Raw genomic sequence first — 19,970 nt, 5'->3', positions numbered from 1 at the left:
TGCAACAGGGTATTAATTGAATAATTTAAAAGTTATAAACAAAATTATCCAATTGTTTGATGTGTTAGAGCTTTTGATATTGCCAATTGATTATATTAGGACTTTTCTTTTTGAATTTTCCTCAGAGTTTAGTATTTTTGTGATTTTACTTTTAAAGTTGCATTTTGAAATTTTTATATTGAATTGAAAAAGATTTTTCTCAATATCGCAAAAATTAAAATTGCATTTCAGTCTTCAATGACAAAATCGCAATATTGAATGCATGCAATAATTTCTGTATTTACAGTAATTCCTGAATAGAATGATGTGAAAATGTCATGGAATAAACAGACACACAGAGCTAAACCAGTATAACCCTCATCTTTGAGACAAAAGAACAATAAGTCATTGTACTGTAAAAGTATAAAATAAAATATCAAATTATAAGCACAAACATCTTTTTTTATTACAAAACTACAACAAATATTTTAATTGTCATTTTTCATATAACATTAATTTTCAATGAATGAACCTTCAGTCACTATCTATACAAGAGTCATAAATCTCAACAATATTAAAGTCAGTCACAGAACTTCAATAATGAGATGATTACAGCACAATGAAATAAGTTATTCTTAGTACTCCATATGTCAGGAGAATTATCACAGTAAAGCATTCTATAACCCTAGTCGACAGGTCAAACTCCTGACTCCATTTTCATCTGATTGACCCTCCTCATTAACTCATTCAACTCATCTCCCCTGAAATAAATAAATAAACATGAAGTTGTAAATCTAAGTATTCTTCAAAACACAGACTAAGTTAACATTTGTTAAAATTTCATTGCACAAAAAGCAAATATTGAACCAGAATTATCTATAACTTTAAAAATATATACCTTTAGTTCTAGTTCTTACAGTGTTCCAACATCAAATATTTGTTGTTCTTTAAAGTCACCTTTGACATAAATTTTTTGTTGACAATTATTTCAATTGTAAAGTTTTAAAATGTCATGAATCAAATACAATTGAATATATGTGCTTTCAATGACAGCTAAAATGATTTCCATATAACCAAATGGCATTCCTTTTCTTTACAGTACCTATCTCATACAGTGTATTTTAGTAACCCTCACCCTTACCTAATTCTAACACCAGTGCTTTTTATTAACTCTATTTTTTAAAACTGATTATGACCATTGGTTACCTCTAAGAGCTTGATTACCTTACATCAGATACATTATTTACAGCAATACATTCAATAACCCAGCTTTATTGTGTTAAAAAGAACCTTTTACAGTTTTTTTAATCATTTTGTTTCAAATTGCAAAAAGTGGTTTCCATTTAGAGGACAATATAAAGTTAATCAACAGACAACATACTCAAAATGAGGGCATAAGCTGTCATTGTCTCTTTGAACTAACACAAAAAATCGTATCCTATGCTCTTCAACTTCTTACTTTATTTGGCCTTTTAAACATTTTTTGATTCGAGAGTCACTGATGAGTCTTTTGTAGACGAAACCTGCGTCTGGCGTATAAATAAAATTTTAATCCTGGTATCTATGATGAGTTTATGTACAAACTATGTTTTGAAGACTCATACATGTATCAAAATATCAGTGTAATTTACGCTGACTAAACAGATTTCTATAAATAACACATACTCTTTTCTCATAGTGTCTTTAATCTGTTTGAGCTGAGTATCTTTTAACACAGGACTGGACACAGAATTATTCTTCTGGTTATCGATCTGTCTCTTCTGATATTTCTGTTTTATTTCAAGCTAAAAGGAAAGGAAGAGTAGGATGAAAGATATTTTTTGTGATTAAGTCTTCATTCATTAACTGAATTACTTATGTTGAAATGGAAGATTTCTTTTGGCTTAAATTTCTTTCTTTAAAGGGACACTAGCTGTCAAATTTATGTACACCCATTTGACTCAAATTCTCATCAGTGTCTTAGCATCTGCCAATAAAAATCACAACTCCAGTGAACATTTACCCTTTGATAAAGCAGTTCTGAATAGCACAAAACATATTTCCTTTTTTTTTTTTATTATAGTCACATGTTTTCAAAATGATTAAAATTAAACATATAACATTTATCAATTTTAATCCATTTATACAAAGAGCATGCTCACAAAGGTTTTTGCCAAGATAACTCAATTAAAAATTTCCTTAAAATGATCATCAGAAAGCTTTACATTTACTTACCTGATAATGACCTTGCTTAACTCCCCTTAATGCTTTCAAATTTACCAATAATGGTCTGTTTCTCATACACCATCTTTTAACTTTATATGTATACCATATCATACCTACTGCTAAGTTAATGAACGCCATACCTGTTGTAAATTAGTTTTATAACTCTCTAATTTATCATGCATTGTTTCTAATTCCCTCTTCATGGTCCTCTCAGCCTCAGACAGTACTGGAAGTCTGGCTTGTAACTTTCTCATTATGCTTTCTATTCTGTTAAAAGAAAACTCTCTATGTACATCTGTTTTTTTCTTTTATTAATTTTTACCTATATGCAGCAGTGTAACAGTGAATATCATATTTTATATCCTATCTATTTCTCAAGGAACTTCAGATAGCAATGACTGATATATTTTTGTCTCATCACTGATGAGTATTATCAGTGATCGTATGGGTAAAGTATGCTACTACAAAGTTGTAAATAAAACAGCCATGGAAAAGGTAGATATTCTTTAAGATTCCATTGTACATGTTATTAGATTCACCCAGGTGTCATTATCAAATTTAGGAGATATTGTACAATTTATTGATGTTATCGGTAATTTATCAATTTAAATATTGAAAAAATTTTGTTAGCATCCATGCTTTTAGAGCAGGGTTGGCAAAGTATTACCCGCCCGGGAATTCCCGGGTGGGAAAACCCGGGTTTTCCCGGGCTGGGCAATACTCCCAGAAATGGGGAATACTGGGCATTACTGGGCAATATGAATTTTTTAGCTTACTTTAACACAAAATAGTAAAGTCTTGGTGTAGTTTCATAGTATTACAGCTAAATATATACTTTTTATACAGATAACCATTGACAGTCATTTCTAAAATAATGAAAAAATTCAATTGCATTCCCTTCTATCATTGTCTATGTAGACAGAATACCAATCTAATTAAAAACCGATCTCTCATCGCTCCTGTTTCTGATATGTCGCGTGGGAGATCTAACGAAACCCGCTTTGAGGTCACATGTGAGTGACCTCGTAGGTGTGTCTTTTTCGACCAATGAAATTGAGTCTTCCACGATCTTGGAAGTTTAACGTAAGGCAAAGGGATGTAACTCATTTTATTTACGACGAAATCGTCAGTCAAAATAATTCATAAACTTTTTTGATTGGCTTATTAATAGGTCGTCAACTCATTTGCATATCTTTATAAATTCATAACTTTTAGTTTACTCACATGTGACCTCAAAGCCGGTTTCGTTAGATCTCCCACGCGACATATCAGAAACAGGAGCGATGAGAGATCGGTTTTTAATTAGATTGACAGAATACAAGATTTTCACATTTAAGGAAACCTTGTTTATTACCAAGCACTGTTTCAATAATCCATACTTTGAAAAAAAATATTTATTGCAATGTTTAACTGAATTGTTAATTTCAAATGTTATACATTCATATTGCTAAATAAACACCCTAAGGGGTCATGCCATTAACACTTACATGACTTTCTTTTCTTTCTTGTGTATTAGCTTCCTATCTAAGGAACACCCCGCAATGGTTAATCAGGAGTATTTACATTAGTGGGTAAATCAAAGATTTATTTTATATTTTTAAAAGTTAATTACAATAGGGTTAAAAAGTAATAAAAAAAATAGACCGAGGACAAAGGTAAAAATAATCGATAAAATTAATAATGTAAAAAAGGGCCAGTAGACGTGCTCTGTACATATGGTGGAGAGGTTAACATGGTTAAGAGATAAAAATACAAATAAATTTGGGATGGAAAAATATTCACAGGATTAGAAAAAAAATGTACATGTTTGGAGGCATAAAATCTAAAACCCAACTTGTCCATCATAAGTAAAAAAGTAAAAATTGCTTAGGTACAAAAGTTACTAAAGTACATTGTCTATACTAATCATTCCTAGCATTCACATACTTCCATTTGAATTTCACTTGTTTTCTAAGTTCTTAAGAAGCTGTAAGCGGCAGATATGTATTTTGTAACAGAAGTCTCTAGTCAGTGACTCGACATTCATCTTCTGGGTTTTACTGAGGTTTTGCATACTGTGGAAAACTGAGAAATCTAGCAAAAGTGCTACAATGTTTTGGTTAATGTTAAAAAGTTGTTCCCATCCTTTACAACCTATGATATTTGTGACCAGGATTTTGAGAGGAAGGAAATACTTCATACGAGTTTCCCTTAAAGCTGGACAGAATGTTAAGACATGCGTTAAATCTTCGTCCTCCCTCTGACACAGCAGGCATGTTGCATTTATCTTGTATTGACTAAATTTGTATTTGTCGGCCTGTACCAAGTATGTACCAGTGAGCATACGAGCTTTGATCATGCTTTTCCGTACATCTAACAAGCTCTGTGATGCAGATTCCCAGACTGGGTGGACAGTACCTATCTCTAAGATGGTTGTGTTGAGTGAACTCAATGATGATTTTGACTTTGCCTTTTCTTGTAGTTCATAGGTCCAGTATTTGTTAATTGTGGATCTCAGGATTTTTTTCCATACACCTTTTGAAGGAAGTTTTATACTGGAGTCAAGAATGTTTGGCAGGTTGTATTGTTGTAGCAGTAAAATTGATTGATGAAAGAAGCTTTTAGGATTATCGGAATTGACGGATATTTGTCTTTTAAGAATTTCCTTTAATTTAGAGTTGTCACAGGACAGAATTGCATGTAAGAGTGTCAGTTTTTTTCTATGGATTTCTCCTTCTACCGGTAGGACACCCAGTAGTAAATAAATGGCAGGAATAGCCGTTCTTTTAGAGAAAGATTGAATTGATCTGAGAGTTTCTTTGTGAAACTTTTCCAGTAGTTCCATTTGAGTTTTGGTAAGAGTGAGGACTTCCAAGCCATACAAGAGTCTAGGTAATACATAGCTTTTGTATATTGTAACGGAGATTTTGGGATTTAAGCTGTTAGTTCCATGCAGACCTGAGTTCATTAGAGCATACTTGGTTCTTCTTGCAGATTTGATGCGATCCTCTATGTTGATATCACATTCCTTTCTAGTTGTTCGTTTTATACCCAGATGTACCGTTTCTTCAGAAGCAGAAATTTCCTTTCCCGACATGTTCCAGGAGTAAGGCTCGGGATTTTTTGATGATTTATAGTGGATAATTTTGGATTTAGTCGGGTGAATAGTATACTGATGTTGGTTTGCATATCTCTGTAGAATATTAAGCATCACCTGAAGTTCTTCTGGATTTGAGCTCAGTAGTGCTACATCATCAGCACATGTTGGTGCGCCACAGTATATTGTGCCTAATATAAAGCCTAATGAGTTTTCTTCCAGTTCTTTAATAAGATCTTCCACAAATATTTTATATAAGTGGGTTGATAGAATACCCCCTTGTCTAACTCCTTGTTGGATGTTAAAGCTGTCACTGAATTCTCCCTGCCATTTAACTTTGGAGGTGAGACCGCTGTAGAAGTCTTTAATTAGTAACCATATATCAGGGTGTGTTCCACGGTCGAGAAGCTTGTCAAGAAGAATGGTATGTTGAACGACATCAAAAGCCGATTGGACATCGACAGTTGCTAGATATAAGGATAATGCACTGCTTATTTCACATTTACACTCAGAGATTATTAGACTTGCGAAGAGTGGCCACAGACCTGCAGTAAATCCAAATTGTAAGTCAGTACCAGAGTTAATAAAGAGTTTGCCAAGAATGCAGAATTCGTGTAGTTTTGAGAGTACTGGAGTCACAGTGATGCCACGGTAACTGTTAACCAGAGATGGATTTTTTTCCTTTTTTAAGACTGGCGTCAAGATTCCTGATTTGAAGTCAACTGGGACTTTTCTTTCCTGCAAGATTTTATTGAAAATTTTTGTGATCACTGGTACCACAGTGTGTTGAGCGTATTTAAGATGTTCTGCACATATTCCGTGTTCGTCCGCTGATTTACCTGTGTTTAAGAATTCAATTGCTTGTTTTACTTCCTTTTCTGTGTATGGGTCCATTGATGGCAGATTTTGACTGAAAGTTTCCTCAACTATTTTCTGTCTTATTTGGCAGAGTTCCAGATAAGCATTGTCATATTCGTTCTCTTTTGGAAGGCTGAGATCTTTGTAGTAATTTGCGAAGGCACGGCTTTGATTTTGGGAAGAGAAGTCAAATTTACCGTCAATTTCCAAGCCAGATGTTTCCGTTTTAGACTTTGATTTATTTCTATTGATGAGTTTGAAGAAGAGTTCAGATGAAGGATTGTCCATAATTTGCTCATATAGCTTTCTCCTGTCAGTTGCCTGTTCTTGTCTCTGTTGACTGCGGAGTTTCTTCTTTTCACTTTTGAGATCTTGCTTGCTTTGATGATTTTCTGGTTTACCCAGTGCTTTCCATTTAGAATATAATTGTTTGCAGGTTTTGAGATGTTTCCTGACTTTCGGTGAGGCTTTCCATTTTGGACCTTTTAGCTTGGTTATTTTTGATGGGACTGCCAGATGCGAAGCTTTTAACAGAATAGATGTCAGAGTTTTAATGTTCTCTGAGGTTGTTTTGTCTTCCCTTATGTCAGATAGTTTTTCTGAGATAGTATCCCGGTATAGTTGTTCATCAATCTCATTCCATTTCAGTCTTTGAACAGTTTTTTTATTTTGATTAGAGAATTTTTCAAGCAGAGGGACAGCAATATTGGTGATCATTGAGACAGGTACATGAGAGGAGACATTAGATGATGTGTTTTCCCAGATCTCATGATTACAATAAATATCCTTGTTGTTGGTCAGTATGTAGTCAATTTGCGAAGAAGATAGTCCTGAATGGTGGAAGAATGTTTTTTGTACACCATAATTTCCGACAGTAGATAGGTTCATTTCCAAAACAAATTGTTTCAAAAGCTGGTCATGTTTGTTATTCCTCCTAGTAGCGAGAGTACCATTTAGATCTCCGCAGACAACTACTTGGTGAGTTGATTGATATTTCTCTATAATTGAGTGAATTATATCCAGACAGACTCCATATTCATACTGTGAATCGGTTTCCCTTGTTGGCATGTAAGTGTTAATTAAGCAGATATTCCAATTTGAGGTAAATAAAATAGCGACAATTCTTTCGTTTCCATCTGGGAGTTTTTTAATCTGATTGTTCCAAGTTTTTGGCCAGAGGATGGAAACTCCTGCTTGACCTCTAGGAAGTTTGAATCCATCTAGTGGTTCGTTAGAGTCATGACATCTGGTATGGTTTTCCCATTCAGGTAAGAGCTTATTAAGGAAGTTCGACTGGCACTCCCAGAGGAAGTGTTCTTGAAGACATATGATATGGGAGTTGTCGAGAATAGAGTGCAGAAAGGATGTTTGATTTTATCCCTTCAATATTACATGTAGTTAGTCTGATGTTCTCGGTTCTACTAGAGATTCCAGATTTTCCTTTTGTTCTGGAGGTTTCTCCTGGAGGCAGTTGTTTCGAAAAGGGGAATTTGACTTGATGATCCCTGTTCTATTTGGGGATTGAGTACTGTCTGTGGCAGAGATTTGGTAAGTTGTTTGATGGCTAGCCACTTGAGCTTTTTGTGAGTGTTCTATTGGCTGATGATGAGTTTCAGCTGTGGTAATGACTTGGTTGCTATGAGAAGGATCCAAAAGGATGTCAGCTTGTTCTTTGTGCATTTCTAGATCTAAGTAGTTGACTATTTCTGAGTCAATTGGAGGTGAAGAAAAGCTAGTAGTGATAGTCTCATTTTGTGGCTTTGACATTCTTCCTATGTTTGTGTTTGAGGAAGGTTGAGAGGGTAGCTGTTTCTTTTGTTGGTATCTCCTGTTTGTCCAGCCTCTTTGACCAGTTTCCATTGATACCGACTGTGGTGTGATTTTAGCCATTCTTGCTTGAAGGTTCGAGTTAGGAGCAGGTCTCGTTGAGTTCTCATTGAAAACCTTGTTATTGAGGTTGTATCGACCTGAGCTTTGTTGAAGATGAGGAGCCGGATGTTGAAAACCTAGATCAGTTCTAGATGCATTATTGTGGTATATATGTGGCTGAGGAATAAAAGGTGTTGGTATGTGAGGTGCCCTGTTCCCGTGAAAGTCCGGTACTTGCTGGGATGAGTAGGCATAAGTTGGTGGCAACAAGTTTTGTTGAGGGATACCTGGGTATCCATGGCCAGTTGCTAGATGAGCGTTGGTTTGAAATTGAGGTTGAGGTTGATGTAGCATAGAGCCAGGATGGTTGGAGAACTGAGTTTGGCTGTAAGCTGGATGCAAGTTCCACTGAGGTATGAAAGGTACTGGTTGCTGAGGAGGATAATGCGATTGGAGCAGATTGTGCTGACAAGGAGGATGATAGTGGCTCATAGGTCTGTTCTGAAGAGATAGCTGAGTAATTAGAGCAATGTTGATGCTCATATTTTGAGCTGTTTGATTCTCCAAAATGCGCAGTCTGTTTTCCATTAGCTCTTGCTTGTAATAGGTATCTAAGTGCTGATGTGACAATGGAGAATTTGTATCGTTCCTATGCCTTGGGTTGATATGAGGATTAGCATCAATCCTATAACTGTGGTGGGAGTTTTGACGTGAAGGATCAATTTCAGCCTGATCATTTTGGTGTTTAATGTGATCTTTAAATGTCTGAAGAACAGTGCAGAGTTGATTTACTTCGTTTTCTAAATCAAGAATTCTTGTTCTCTGTGTTATCAGTGTTTGGTCATGCTCTAAGACAGAAGACTTAACCTTTAATTTTCGTTGATTGGTTGATGACCTAGAAGTAGGTGAGTTGTTTCTCTTTGCTGATTTGCCCCTATCTGTAATGGGGTTTCTAGTTGAGGAAGTTGAGTCGCTAGAAGTACCAGTCAGGACAGACTTTACCATGGTATCATCTTTTTCCAAGTTGTTTGCTGTCTGATTGTGGCAGCTAGTGATACAGGGATTTACGTAAGTGTCTGTGGGGGATTCCAGGGATGATTTCTGAGCTGGCGAGTCCATACATGTGTCAGTAGTATGATCCTGTGTTTCGTGAGAGCTTATAGCAGGTTCAGAACTGGAGGTATTAATTGGTAACTCTTGATTGTTATCATCAGTTTGTGGAATGAAGGTGGCTCCTACATAGAGCAGATCGTCGTTACATTGGTCACAGTGATATTCTAGTTGTTGAAAGGAGTTGATGTGGTCCTCTGTTAGGCCAACACATTTGTAGTGGAACCAGTTATTGCAAGAATCACAAGCGATCCCTTCTGTCTGGACATTTTGTTCACAGTTTGGGCATATTTCACCATCCTCCCTTTGAGCTAGTTGTAGTCCGCTGGTATCTTCTGTTGTTTCTAATGCTTCCATCTGGTTTCTATTTAGGTCCTTCTGTATGATGTTGGATAAAGAGTCTTTAATGATACTTAATTGAGAGTGTATGGTTTTGTTGCAAATGTTCAATTCTGTATAGTGATTCTGAATCTCTGCACAGATTTTGTCAAAAATGTCGTTGATGAAGGTATCAACCCTGCCGCCATTAACGGTCATCTTGTTTGTAGTATGATAAAGATTCATGGTAAATTTGAGAAGATTGCCTGGTTGATTGTTTGCTTTGCGATTGAAAATTTTGTAGCAGGAGTCAATGTTCAGGTTAGAAAGTTCAACGCCGTGCTGTTCTACTACTACAAAACTAAGGTTGAACTCGGGAGATTTAATTAATTGCAGAATTTTTTCTTTAATAAGCTCATAGGCCCCAGTGCTGAATTCAATAACGAAATTTTTTCCAGCTTTCATTTCATAATGTAAATGTTCCTGTTTACATTTTAAAGTTTTTGTTTCTAAGGCCTTTGGTCTGTTTAACGTGTAGTTTCTATTGTTGCCATGTATAGTTAAAATTTCTTTAGAGAGTAAGTTTCCTGTAGACTGAGATTTCTTAGACGTTCTGGTTTCCATCTTTCGCAACATGCTGTCGTGACTCTCCAATGTGATCGTGCAACCAAACCAGAAAAAAGGATTTCAGCCGAGGAGGTGAGATGAGATATGAATGTCCACCAGGTCGGTCTAGCGCGGAAAAACCACACTTACCAATCCTAGATGGACGGAACTTGAAACCCCTGTTTCGGTATAGCGCGGGAAAACCACACTGACCAAGACAGAGGTTTATACTTAAAATAAAAACGGATAGGTATAGCGCGGAAAAACCACACTGACCCAATTAAACTGTATGCGAGTTTGAGGAGAGATTACACAACCACACTGGAAAGCGGACAGCTGCTGAAAAAAACAACAGTAAGCAAAAAGATGCGAACAAAACAAAATAACAAGAACACTCTTGTAAATGATCTAGCTTGTAAAAACAGTTAACCCGTCAGATTATAAAACTATAGAATATATAGTCGAAAAAAAAAAAAAAAAGTATGACAGTTACAAAAATTAATCTATTTAACTTTTTGAATTATTTCTGGTTTATGGAATGAAAGTAAGGATAATATGGGAGTGCCAAAGATCACCCCTTTATTTTAAATCATGAAATAAAAGAGCCTGTTAGGCTTTGTGTGACTAGATAAAACTAAATAAGAATTATAAGATGTAGTGGTTATAAAATAAAATAAATATAATCAAAAAGAAATTTAAAAGGAGAATTTATCAGTAAAAATGCGTCTCAACCTACTCTAGAAAATAAAATAAAATGTGGGTTATACAATTTCTAAGAAAATACAGCAATAAAAGATATTACAAAGTGGAAATAATGGTAAGCCCGAGTGACAGAACAGTATAAAAATATGACAATGTACACATACAGGTACTAAAACTTAAAATACAAATGTAAAAAGAGTTAAGCCTCTAATTTAAAATCTAAAACGATAAATGTTGGCTGCTAGGCTTGAGGGTTTGATTTAACTAAAAATCCAAATTTTGAAAAGTGTTTATAAGATATACTTATAATAAAAGTATTCAGAAAAATATATTTAATTCAATATTATTAATTAAGTACCTCAAAAAAAAAAACAACAAAAAAAACAACAAAAACAACAAAAAAGAAAAAAGAAAACACCAGCAAGATGGCCTACTATGTTTATATAAATAATCAGAGATTTAACTAATAGAGAGAAAGCAATTAGCCAATAGTAGATAATAAAAATGTATGTAGTACCCCAAAAATATGTTTCTTAAACTAAATCTCAGACACAAAAAGAAAGAAAATTTATAATAATCAAAGATCAGTACAGCCAAATATAAATTTGAACTACAATAATGAAAAGAAAATTTTAATGTTCAGTTAAATTGTATTCTTGAGAAGTAGGTTACAAGTGTAAATACAAATCATTTAGACGACCAACAGTTAATGAAGATTTGTTGCAGAATTTTACGCAGCCAGGCTTTTGCTAGTGCTGGATCTGGATGAATGCCGTCCGGGTACAGAGCAATATTAAAGAATTTTCTTTGTTTTGTAGAGCCTTTATGCTTTGAGGACCTGTATTTTGAAGTTCTGTATAGATCGTAATTAAAGTCTGGAGAATGTGAATGAAGAGAGGTGTTGATGGCCTTTACTTCTTTGTTGAGAGCGATCACTTGTTGTTCTAGAATGTGCTCTTGTTCCGAGAATACAGTTGGATCTTTGTGGTGTTGTTTGGTGTTCCAATTGATGATAGAATAAAATGGTGTTTCAAGGAAGATTACTCTACAGTTTGGGTATTTCGCCAGGAGATCGATGATTTCTTTATAACCTTGAGTTATTTGCTGAATAATTTCTGTGTTGTTGAAAGAGGAGAGTGAAATATATCTGGTGTTTTTGTCAATGGAGGTAAGGTTGCATGTACCAATCCAGACGAAGAGCCAAATGTCACCAATAAGTTGAATTTCTGTATCAAGGTTTGCCTTGAGCCAGGCTATGGATTGTTGTATGGTCCTACCTCTTTGACACCACCAAGTTATGTTGCTTTGTTGTGAGTGTACAAACTGGCTCTGAAGTTTGGTACCTTTACTATCTGCTAAGATAACGGGTCTGTGTGTTCTCTGACCTTGAGGTGGATCTAGGCTCTTGTTGCCAAATTTGATAATTTTACTCAACGACATGAACAACAAATTAAAAAAAAAAAAAAAGAAAGAAAAACCTGCGGAAAAATTTAATAATTAATTTATATTGATATTATTTATTATATATACACAATAGTTTAATACAATAAGACACAGTTGGATTGTCAAAAAGTCCCAAACAATAAAAAAACACACAAAAAACCACAATGGCGGCCAATGGCGGGAGCACGGCTACTGGGAAGTGGCAGAAAAATTTCAAATAATATGGGATAATGTACAAGTGGGATTAAAATAACAATGGAAAAAGAAGGACTCAAACTTTGGTGAATTAATTTAGTGCAGGGTGCTATACACTTAGGTAGATAAAATATTTGTTTGTGAAAAATCTGTGAATTTCTCGAGAGCTTCTCAAGGTGCGTCCTTCTTGTCCAACAACACGTGCCTCGACTTATAGAATTGAAAGGGATGATTATTGTTAAATAAACAAATCTGCATTCTAATCTGAATAATTACTTACTAATTAGTGACAGTACATATACATTTTTTAAATGTAATTTTTCTTACATGTAATTGTTAGTCCTTAAATAAGAGTCATATTTATTCAAAAAAGAGTTTTTGCTTTATATTTACAGTTTTATCAATCCAGACAAACAAAAAAGGTTATATAAATGTATCTTAAATGTATAACATTTGTGTTTGATCACTGAATCCTCTATAAAATTCAGATCAGTATTTTATATTACCCAGTATTGCCCAGTATTACCCACTAAAACCCAGTAAAACCCGGGTTTTCCCAGTATTTCCCACTGGGCTGGGCAATACTCATAAAACCCGGGTTTTTGCCAACCCTGTTTTAGAGAGAGATTAGAAAATAGAATGAAACTTTTTTCTGTCATGCAATTGTCATCAAGACCATAATCTTGACCACTGATACAATCAACTTAACCAGAAATAAGTATTATGCAGATTTTGTAGGAGAAAGCAGATAGAACTGACATAGTGAAATTTGTGACAGGAATACAGACATCTCTGATGTACAGTAGTTGTCATTTGTTTATGTAATTTATACGTGTTTCTCATTTTTTATATAGATTAGACAGTTGGGTTTTCCCGTTGGAATGGTTTTACACCATTAATTTTGGGGCCCTTTATACCTTGTTGTTTAGTGTGAGCCAAGGCTTTGCATTGAAGGCTGTACATTGACCTATAATGGTTTACTTTTATAAATTGTTATTTGGATGGAGAGTTGTCTCATCTATGTGTGTTTGGAATTTTTATGAAACCTATCCTGTTACAAATTTTTGCAATAATAAAAGCATCTTCAAATTTCTAAATTTACCTTAAATATAGCATACTAGTATGACAGTTGTGCACTTTAAACAGTTGACAACAACGCTTGAGTGTATAAAATTTAGTGATATGGTATTTTATTCCAATTAAGGAAGAACTTTTTTATGTTTTTTGCAATAATATTTCCTTCTCTAATAAGTACCTTTTAAGAATTTCATCATTTTTATCTTGACACTCGTCACACTTGACACCCAGTTCTCCTGCTCGGTCATGCATATCTGCCTTTAACTGAGACAGGTAATCCAAATCATTGGACTGGGTCTCTTTCAGGTTTGTTAATATCCTTACTCTAAAATAGAAACACATATAACAAATCATTAAAATTTTAAGATAAGAAAAGTGCAGACCAAAATATTGCCTGGAATTCATCATTTTGGTTTTAAAATTACATGCCACACACTAAATAGAAACACATAAAACAAATCACTCAAATTTAAAAGTAAGACAATGCCTATCAAAATATTGTCTGGAACTCCTTTTTTAGGTCCTGAAATTACATGTCAGTCTCTGTGTTGCTTATTGGCAATTGCATCCCTGCTCACTCTTACTGTATCACTATTCATATCGTATTCATTGTTTAATTGTTTTCGTCCTAAACATGTGAGTTATACTTGCCACTGGACATTATTCAAACATTATCTATCAATCCTGTAATTACAAATTTTGGAGCTAGCTAGGACAGCGACAGTTGATGACAACAATATCAGATCATATCAATTTGAAGATGTATTTGTAGAAATTAACCAAAAAGTGTTGTGGTTTGCATCTATGAAAATACAAATAGATTCACATTTTGCTTCCAAAAAATTTTGCTTAGTAATATTGGAATTTGAAGGTCCCTCATTCATAATTTTATTAGTTGTTTCTGCTAGGTAGTTGTTTGAAGTTCTAGTTAATTCACTGTATCTTTTTTTTATTGTAATAAAACATCTGACACTGAATACACACAAAAAACAATAAATAACAGGCTATTATTTGAACTTGGAATTATTTTTAATTATGGAATGTGCTTGATTTCTTGTTATTGAAATTTTTATAAAAAAAATAGAATGTACTGTGCTGCGCACAACACTATCTAACCAAAATACATTGTATGGAAAGTGTTATTAACCACTCAAAAGATCATGATACCAAATAAACATGGAATTTATTAAAAAATTTAAACACAAGAAATTATGCAAATTCCATAATTAAACATAATTCCAAGTTCAAATAATAGCCTGTTAAATCATAATTCAGGTTTATTAATTCCAAAATATGAAGCCTGATTATCAACTTAATAAATTGCAAAAGAAGTTCCAATGATTAAGTTTTGAAAAATTGGAAAAACGCAACAAACACTTATATCAAAAGGTCTATAAAAAATGTTAATAAATTTCTAAACATGTACATGTCATTTCTACTTTTCCAAATACACACACACTGTTTGTTTAACTTTTAAAAGTTCTCAAAGTTGGCAACACTGCTTAATAAAAGAACTCTTACATGTATTTCTAGAAACATATTATTGCATGACCACACAACTTGTCATAGTGAGCCTAAAATATCTTATTACTTTTCAAACCGTCCATGTAAAAACACAAATCAAACTACACATACATTCCATGCATAAATAATACTTAATAACCCTATGAATCAATTAAACAGCCGTCCAAATCAATTAAATACATGTACAGAATATAACATGTCACTTATATATGGCCCCTCCCTTAACCCTATTAATCAATTACACAAATGTCCAAATCAATAAAGTACATGTATAGAATATGACATGTCAATTATACATGGCTCCTCCCCCAACTCCTGTCAATCAAACTTTGGTCATTGATCAATTAATTTATTCCAAATCAATGAAGTACAATTATAGAACATAACATGTCAAATTAAACATGGCTCCTCCCCTAAACCCTGTCAATCAAACTTTGGTCATTTATTGAAATGATTGCCATGTTGTTTTTCAACCTCAGAAAACAGTCTGAGATCTCTAGGAGGAGGAGACTAATTAAATCTGGTTCACATTTTTGCATAATAAAATATAATGATGAACATCATCATAATCTATGTGTCAAAAGAGGCGAGAAATTCTTGAACACTATTAACATATTTTCTTTTAATTAGCATTCAATTTTTTTAAAAGTCCTATTAGTCAGAAGTAAAAATTAAATTATTCCTATTTTCATTCTCTTTCAAACTTTGACCCTAAACAATCATAGGTTTTCTTTGTTTGAATTGTTTCACATTTTGTCACGTCAGTGCTTTACACAGCTGATTTATAATAGTATTTTTTTTCTCATTGTTAAGGGGTTGTACATTGACCTATTGTCGCATAAATCTGCTTCAAAGGAACTCAGTTGGATAGTTTTCTCATTGACAATCAAACACCATCTCTTTATCTTTATACATACAGGATTAGCTGTAAATTTAGAAATAATTGCATGCATTTATTATTGTGATTTTTTTCATTTAAGACTTATATGGGATTTGTCGTTTCAGACTAATATGCAATTTTAATTTTTTGCAATGTTGAGAAATATCCTGTTCAAGTCATATAGAAAAGATTTCAAAATGCAAGTTTAAATTAGTGTGATTTATGAAAATAAAAAAGATGTGATTATAACTCTGTCACAGTATTCACCATTATAAAAACTTGCAATAATTTCTGAATTTACAGTATTTGCTGTAAAAAAAAATAAATAACAAATTTTTAAAAAAGTTCGATCTTTGGAAAATATATAAGCTGTATTTTTTGGAACATATAAACTCTATTCAACTCTAAAAAATAGTATATATATATTTTTTTGTACAAACAATTTAGACATGTATGATAAAAAGGTCTAAAATGGAGATTTGTTTATTTATTTGATAAGCAACAATGTAATTTAATGATTTTCCAAACAATAACAAACAGACATTAATGTTATTGTAAAGAGTCGCAGACGTGGACACTGTCCTATTTTTGTTACAATAGTAGGTGCAATCCGGCCATAATGGTCAGTTTATGATTGACCAATTGACACTAAGTGACGGTTTATATCCAATATTGTCAGCCAATACTATTGATAAGGTGTTTAATCTGTCGTTAAGACTGCATTCCTATAACCAATCGGTCAAGATATTTCATGGGAACTAGGAGTACTTTTTATGATAAACTTATATACGACTTTATGTCATTATTTAAATAAAGGTCAATCGATTCAGCTCTGGAATTATTCTTCAAATTGATTTCCTAATTTTTATATTTTTGTGTTCTTATTCATTTTAGATACACAATTTATTACACTAGAACATAATAAATACAACAAATTATAGACACTGGAAAAAACAATGCTGGTTCTTAAATTGTTATCTATAATGTTATTTAATTTATATCAAAATCACTACCAGAAAATATTTTTAGATTGATGTAAATGCAAAATTACTAGCCATGGTTGATATCACAGAATTATAACAAATAAATAGCTATAATAAAATTACTCCTCTTTGAACACCTGTGTTTCTTCAAGGTCAAGATTTAGGACCCTACCTTTTCTGTATAGCTTGTTGAGCTAGATCTTGTTTCTGAAGATATTCCTCTCTAAACACTTGTGTTGTACGACCCAACAACTGATAACATTCTTGTTGGGTCATTTCAGTTTTTTTACCTGACCTTAAAATATATGTTATTAAAATGTAATTTCAATAAATAGACAATATAAATTGTAATTATTTTTCTCAGGTAAATTGTAATTATGGATGTGTCCATTTAATTTCTTTTTCAAAGAATAAAACATAAAGCACAGGATTTCTTTTTTTAGCAATATTTAAAATGTGAAGTTCATGCATACTTACTAAATTTATTAATAGGTTCACTGTTATACAATCTGTTGAAAAGTATATTACAGCATTGCACAAGGTCATGTTTTTCTCTGACTGTTTATGAAGTTTTTAGACTAATAAGAATACACTAAATCCATTGGATATTGGATGTGTACTGATTGATATTTTAGTCTTAGATATGTGATCTTTTTTTAGTAGTTATTAGATTTGAACTAGCTGTCAGTAACTGTGAGTACTGCAGATCTGTACTTTCTGTCCTTTGTGATGTGTTAGTTGTATTTGCTTTGATGAGTTAAGGTCTTTAAATGATTGTCTAGCTTGTTTTTTGTGTTATGCTGTTACAACACTGTCCCAGCTTAGGGGAAGATATTGCACCCACACTGCTGCTTTATGTGTGTGCTTAGTCAGGCGCCTGTTATTCAGTGGTTGACCTTTGTTGCTGTTTATCCTATTCATTTTTCGTTTATTGTTGTGTACATAAATCAGGCATTTTTCTCATTTGAATTGTTTTACATTTGTCATCTCAAGGTCGTTTAAAGCATGATATGCAGTATTGTTTTTTGCTCATTGTTGAAGAGCTGTATAGTTACTAACTTCTACATCAATTGGTCTCTAGTGAAGAGTTGTCTTATTGCCAATTGTACCACATCTTTTCAATTTATACTAATTAATTTATGAAAGGTGACAAAATGTTGTGACAACTTACTTTAACAAGGGATTAGTGAAGTTCTTTTGTAACACCTTAGCTATATATTGATCAAATGGCTCCCTGGGTAATTTACGTAATGGAGATCTAATTGTCCCTGTTGGTGTCTGCAAACTAGATGTGGTATAGGTTACCATTCTGGACCTGTGAATAGAATATAAGTAACTGTAAAAATTCAAAGTGTGTTGCATGCATTTATTTTTCGCAATTTTTGAACAACAGGAATTTGGGCATAGAAATACTACTGTAAAAATTTTAAAATGTCAGTATGTTTTTTGCAAAATCTTCCTAAATGGAATTTTTGTAATAATAAAAATCGTGGCAAAAATTCTGAATTTGCAGTTATTGAAAGAAAGATAACTCTTTTCAAATGGAGATAACATTTTAAGTGTCTATGTTATTATCACAAAGAAGGAATTGAACAAATCAATTACTTGTACTTGTATTTCATAATTTTAAACTGTCACTAGAAAATACTGATATTTTGGATAGAAAACATTTTTACTTGTAACACACATGAGATGTTACAGGAGTAATTTAACATGCAAAGGATGTCAAATTCTCTATATTTGAAGCCTCATATCTATCTTCCCAATTGAATAAGATGTTACTGTTTGTTTAATACCTCATGTACTATCAAACAGAAGATATTTGTTAGAGAAGTCATACCTCTACGACAGAGAAACTGATACCAAAATTTACATTTTGTGGTACTTTAGGGAGATTTTACCTAAGAGGAAGTGATATAAATTCTATATCACTGGTCAATGTTAACAAGGCTGATCCTTTCTGCCACTCCTTTACAACAGCTAGTCCTATTACTGGTGCTGGGGGGTTAAAGGGGAACTTACCTAAGAGGAAGTGATATAAATTCTATATCACTGGTCAATGTTAACAAGGCTGATCCTTTCTGCCACTCCTTTACAACAGCTAGTCCTATTACTGGTGCTGGGGGACTGCAATTGAGAATAAAAGTCATACTATAAGTGTCAAAAATATTCAATTGATGAGCAAGTTTTTAATGGTAAGATATCCATTGTAGAACATAGAAATATGATCTTGTTTATGTATTTATATTATAGTCTACAAATATCCGGTTTGAAAGAGGTATATTGACCATTCGAGGTCTTTTGTTTATTTTTGTTGTTAAATGGCTGTCCATATTTGGCAACTAATTAGTCTAGTCAATCTAGCATAAAATCGACCCTATCCTTGAAGTAATTTCTACAGAAGATTTTTAAGGAAACTTGAGGAAAACTAAAAAATACCGATGATTTAAATATTCCTATGAAGATTTGCATTGCAATGGTAGATAATTCTGCAAAAAAAGGCAGAAATGTTAATAAAGTTTGATACAAAATTATAACTTTACCGCTTCTATTCAATAGAATGGATTGATTCTCGATATGTTAGTCATCTTGATAGTATAACGAACAACTGCAAAGGTGTTTTCATATCTTTTATCAAGCTACAACCTAGATTTCATAATTCATTAGATGACCATTTATTAGATTTTTCAGCATGTCAAGGTAAAGAATCTCAAATTAAATAAAACATATTAAGCATACATTCTTCTTTTAGTGGTTTAAAATTTCTTTATACATGATAGATGCTGAACAAATATAATTTTCAAATATCAACAAACCAAATTTTCGTATTATTTTTTTAAAATGGTCACAATGCCCTAAATTTGCAATTTTTTTAATGAAAAATGTGCAACAAAAATAAAAATACCCATGACACTTTGATTTTGTACATTTCATGAGCAGAATAATTATGTAATATAGTCAAATACAAACTTATAATCCATCAAAGTATCATACTTTACATGAATTTTAAGAAAATAAACCTAAAACTGACAATGTAAATTTCCATAAGAAATGAAAAATGCTGATTTCAAGTTTTCCTGAAGTTAGATTGTATGGGACTTTTTTCTGTGTATATATTGGGCTTAATGCTATAGATAAGAACTTG

At 33.0% G+C, this 19,970-nt stretch overlaps 1 protein-coding gene across 1 annotated transcript in view; it reads right to left on the bottom strand.

Moving 5' to 3' along the window:
- Positions 1-420: 420 nt before the first annotated feature.
- The window catches only part of LOC143076648 (nucleoporin 88-like), a 37,400-nt gene continuing 17,850 nt past the window's right edge, over positions 421-19,970 (bottom strand). The window contains 8 exon segments of the mRNA XM_076252490.1: positions 421-740; positions 1,645-1,763; positions 2,325-2,451; positions 13,617-13,763; positions 16,998-17,120; positions 17,997-18,140; positions 18,727-18,836; positions 18,838-18,952. Coding sequence (XP_076108605.1) covers positions 677-740; positions 1,645-1,763; positions 2,325-2,451; positions 13,617-13,763; positions 16,998-17,120; positions 17,997-18,140; positions 18,727-18,836; positions 18,838-18,952 — 949 coding nt within the window. The 3' untranslated portion in view covers positions 421-676.

This window comes from Mytilus galloprovincialis, chromosome 5, assembly GCF_965363235.1.
Source record: "Mytilus galloprovincialis chromosome 5, xbMytGall1.hap1.1, whole genome shotgun sequence".
NCBI lineage: Eukaryota > Metazoa > Mollusca > Bivalvia > Mytilida > Mytilidae > Mytilus > Mytilus galloprovincialis.
The sequence above is the reverse complement of the archived record's forward strand: the minus strand, read 5'-3'. Positions and strand labels throughout refer to the sequence as shown.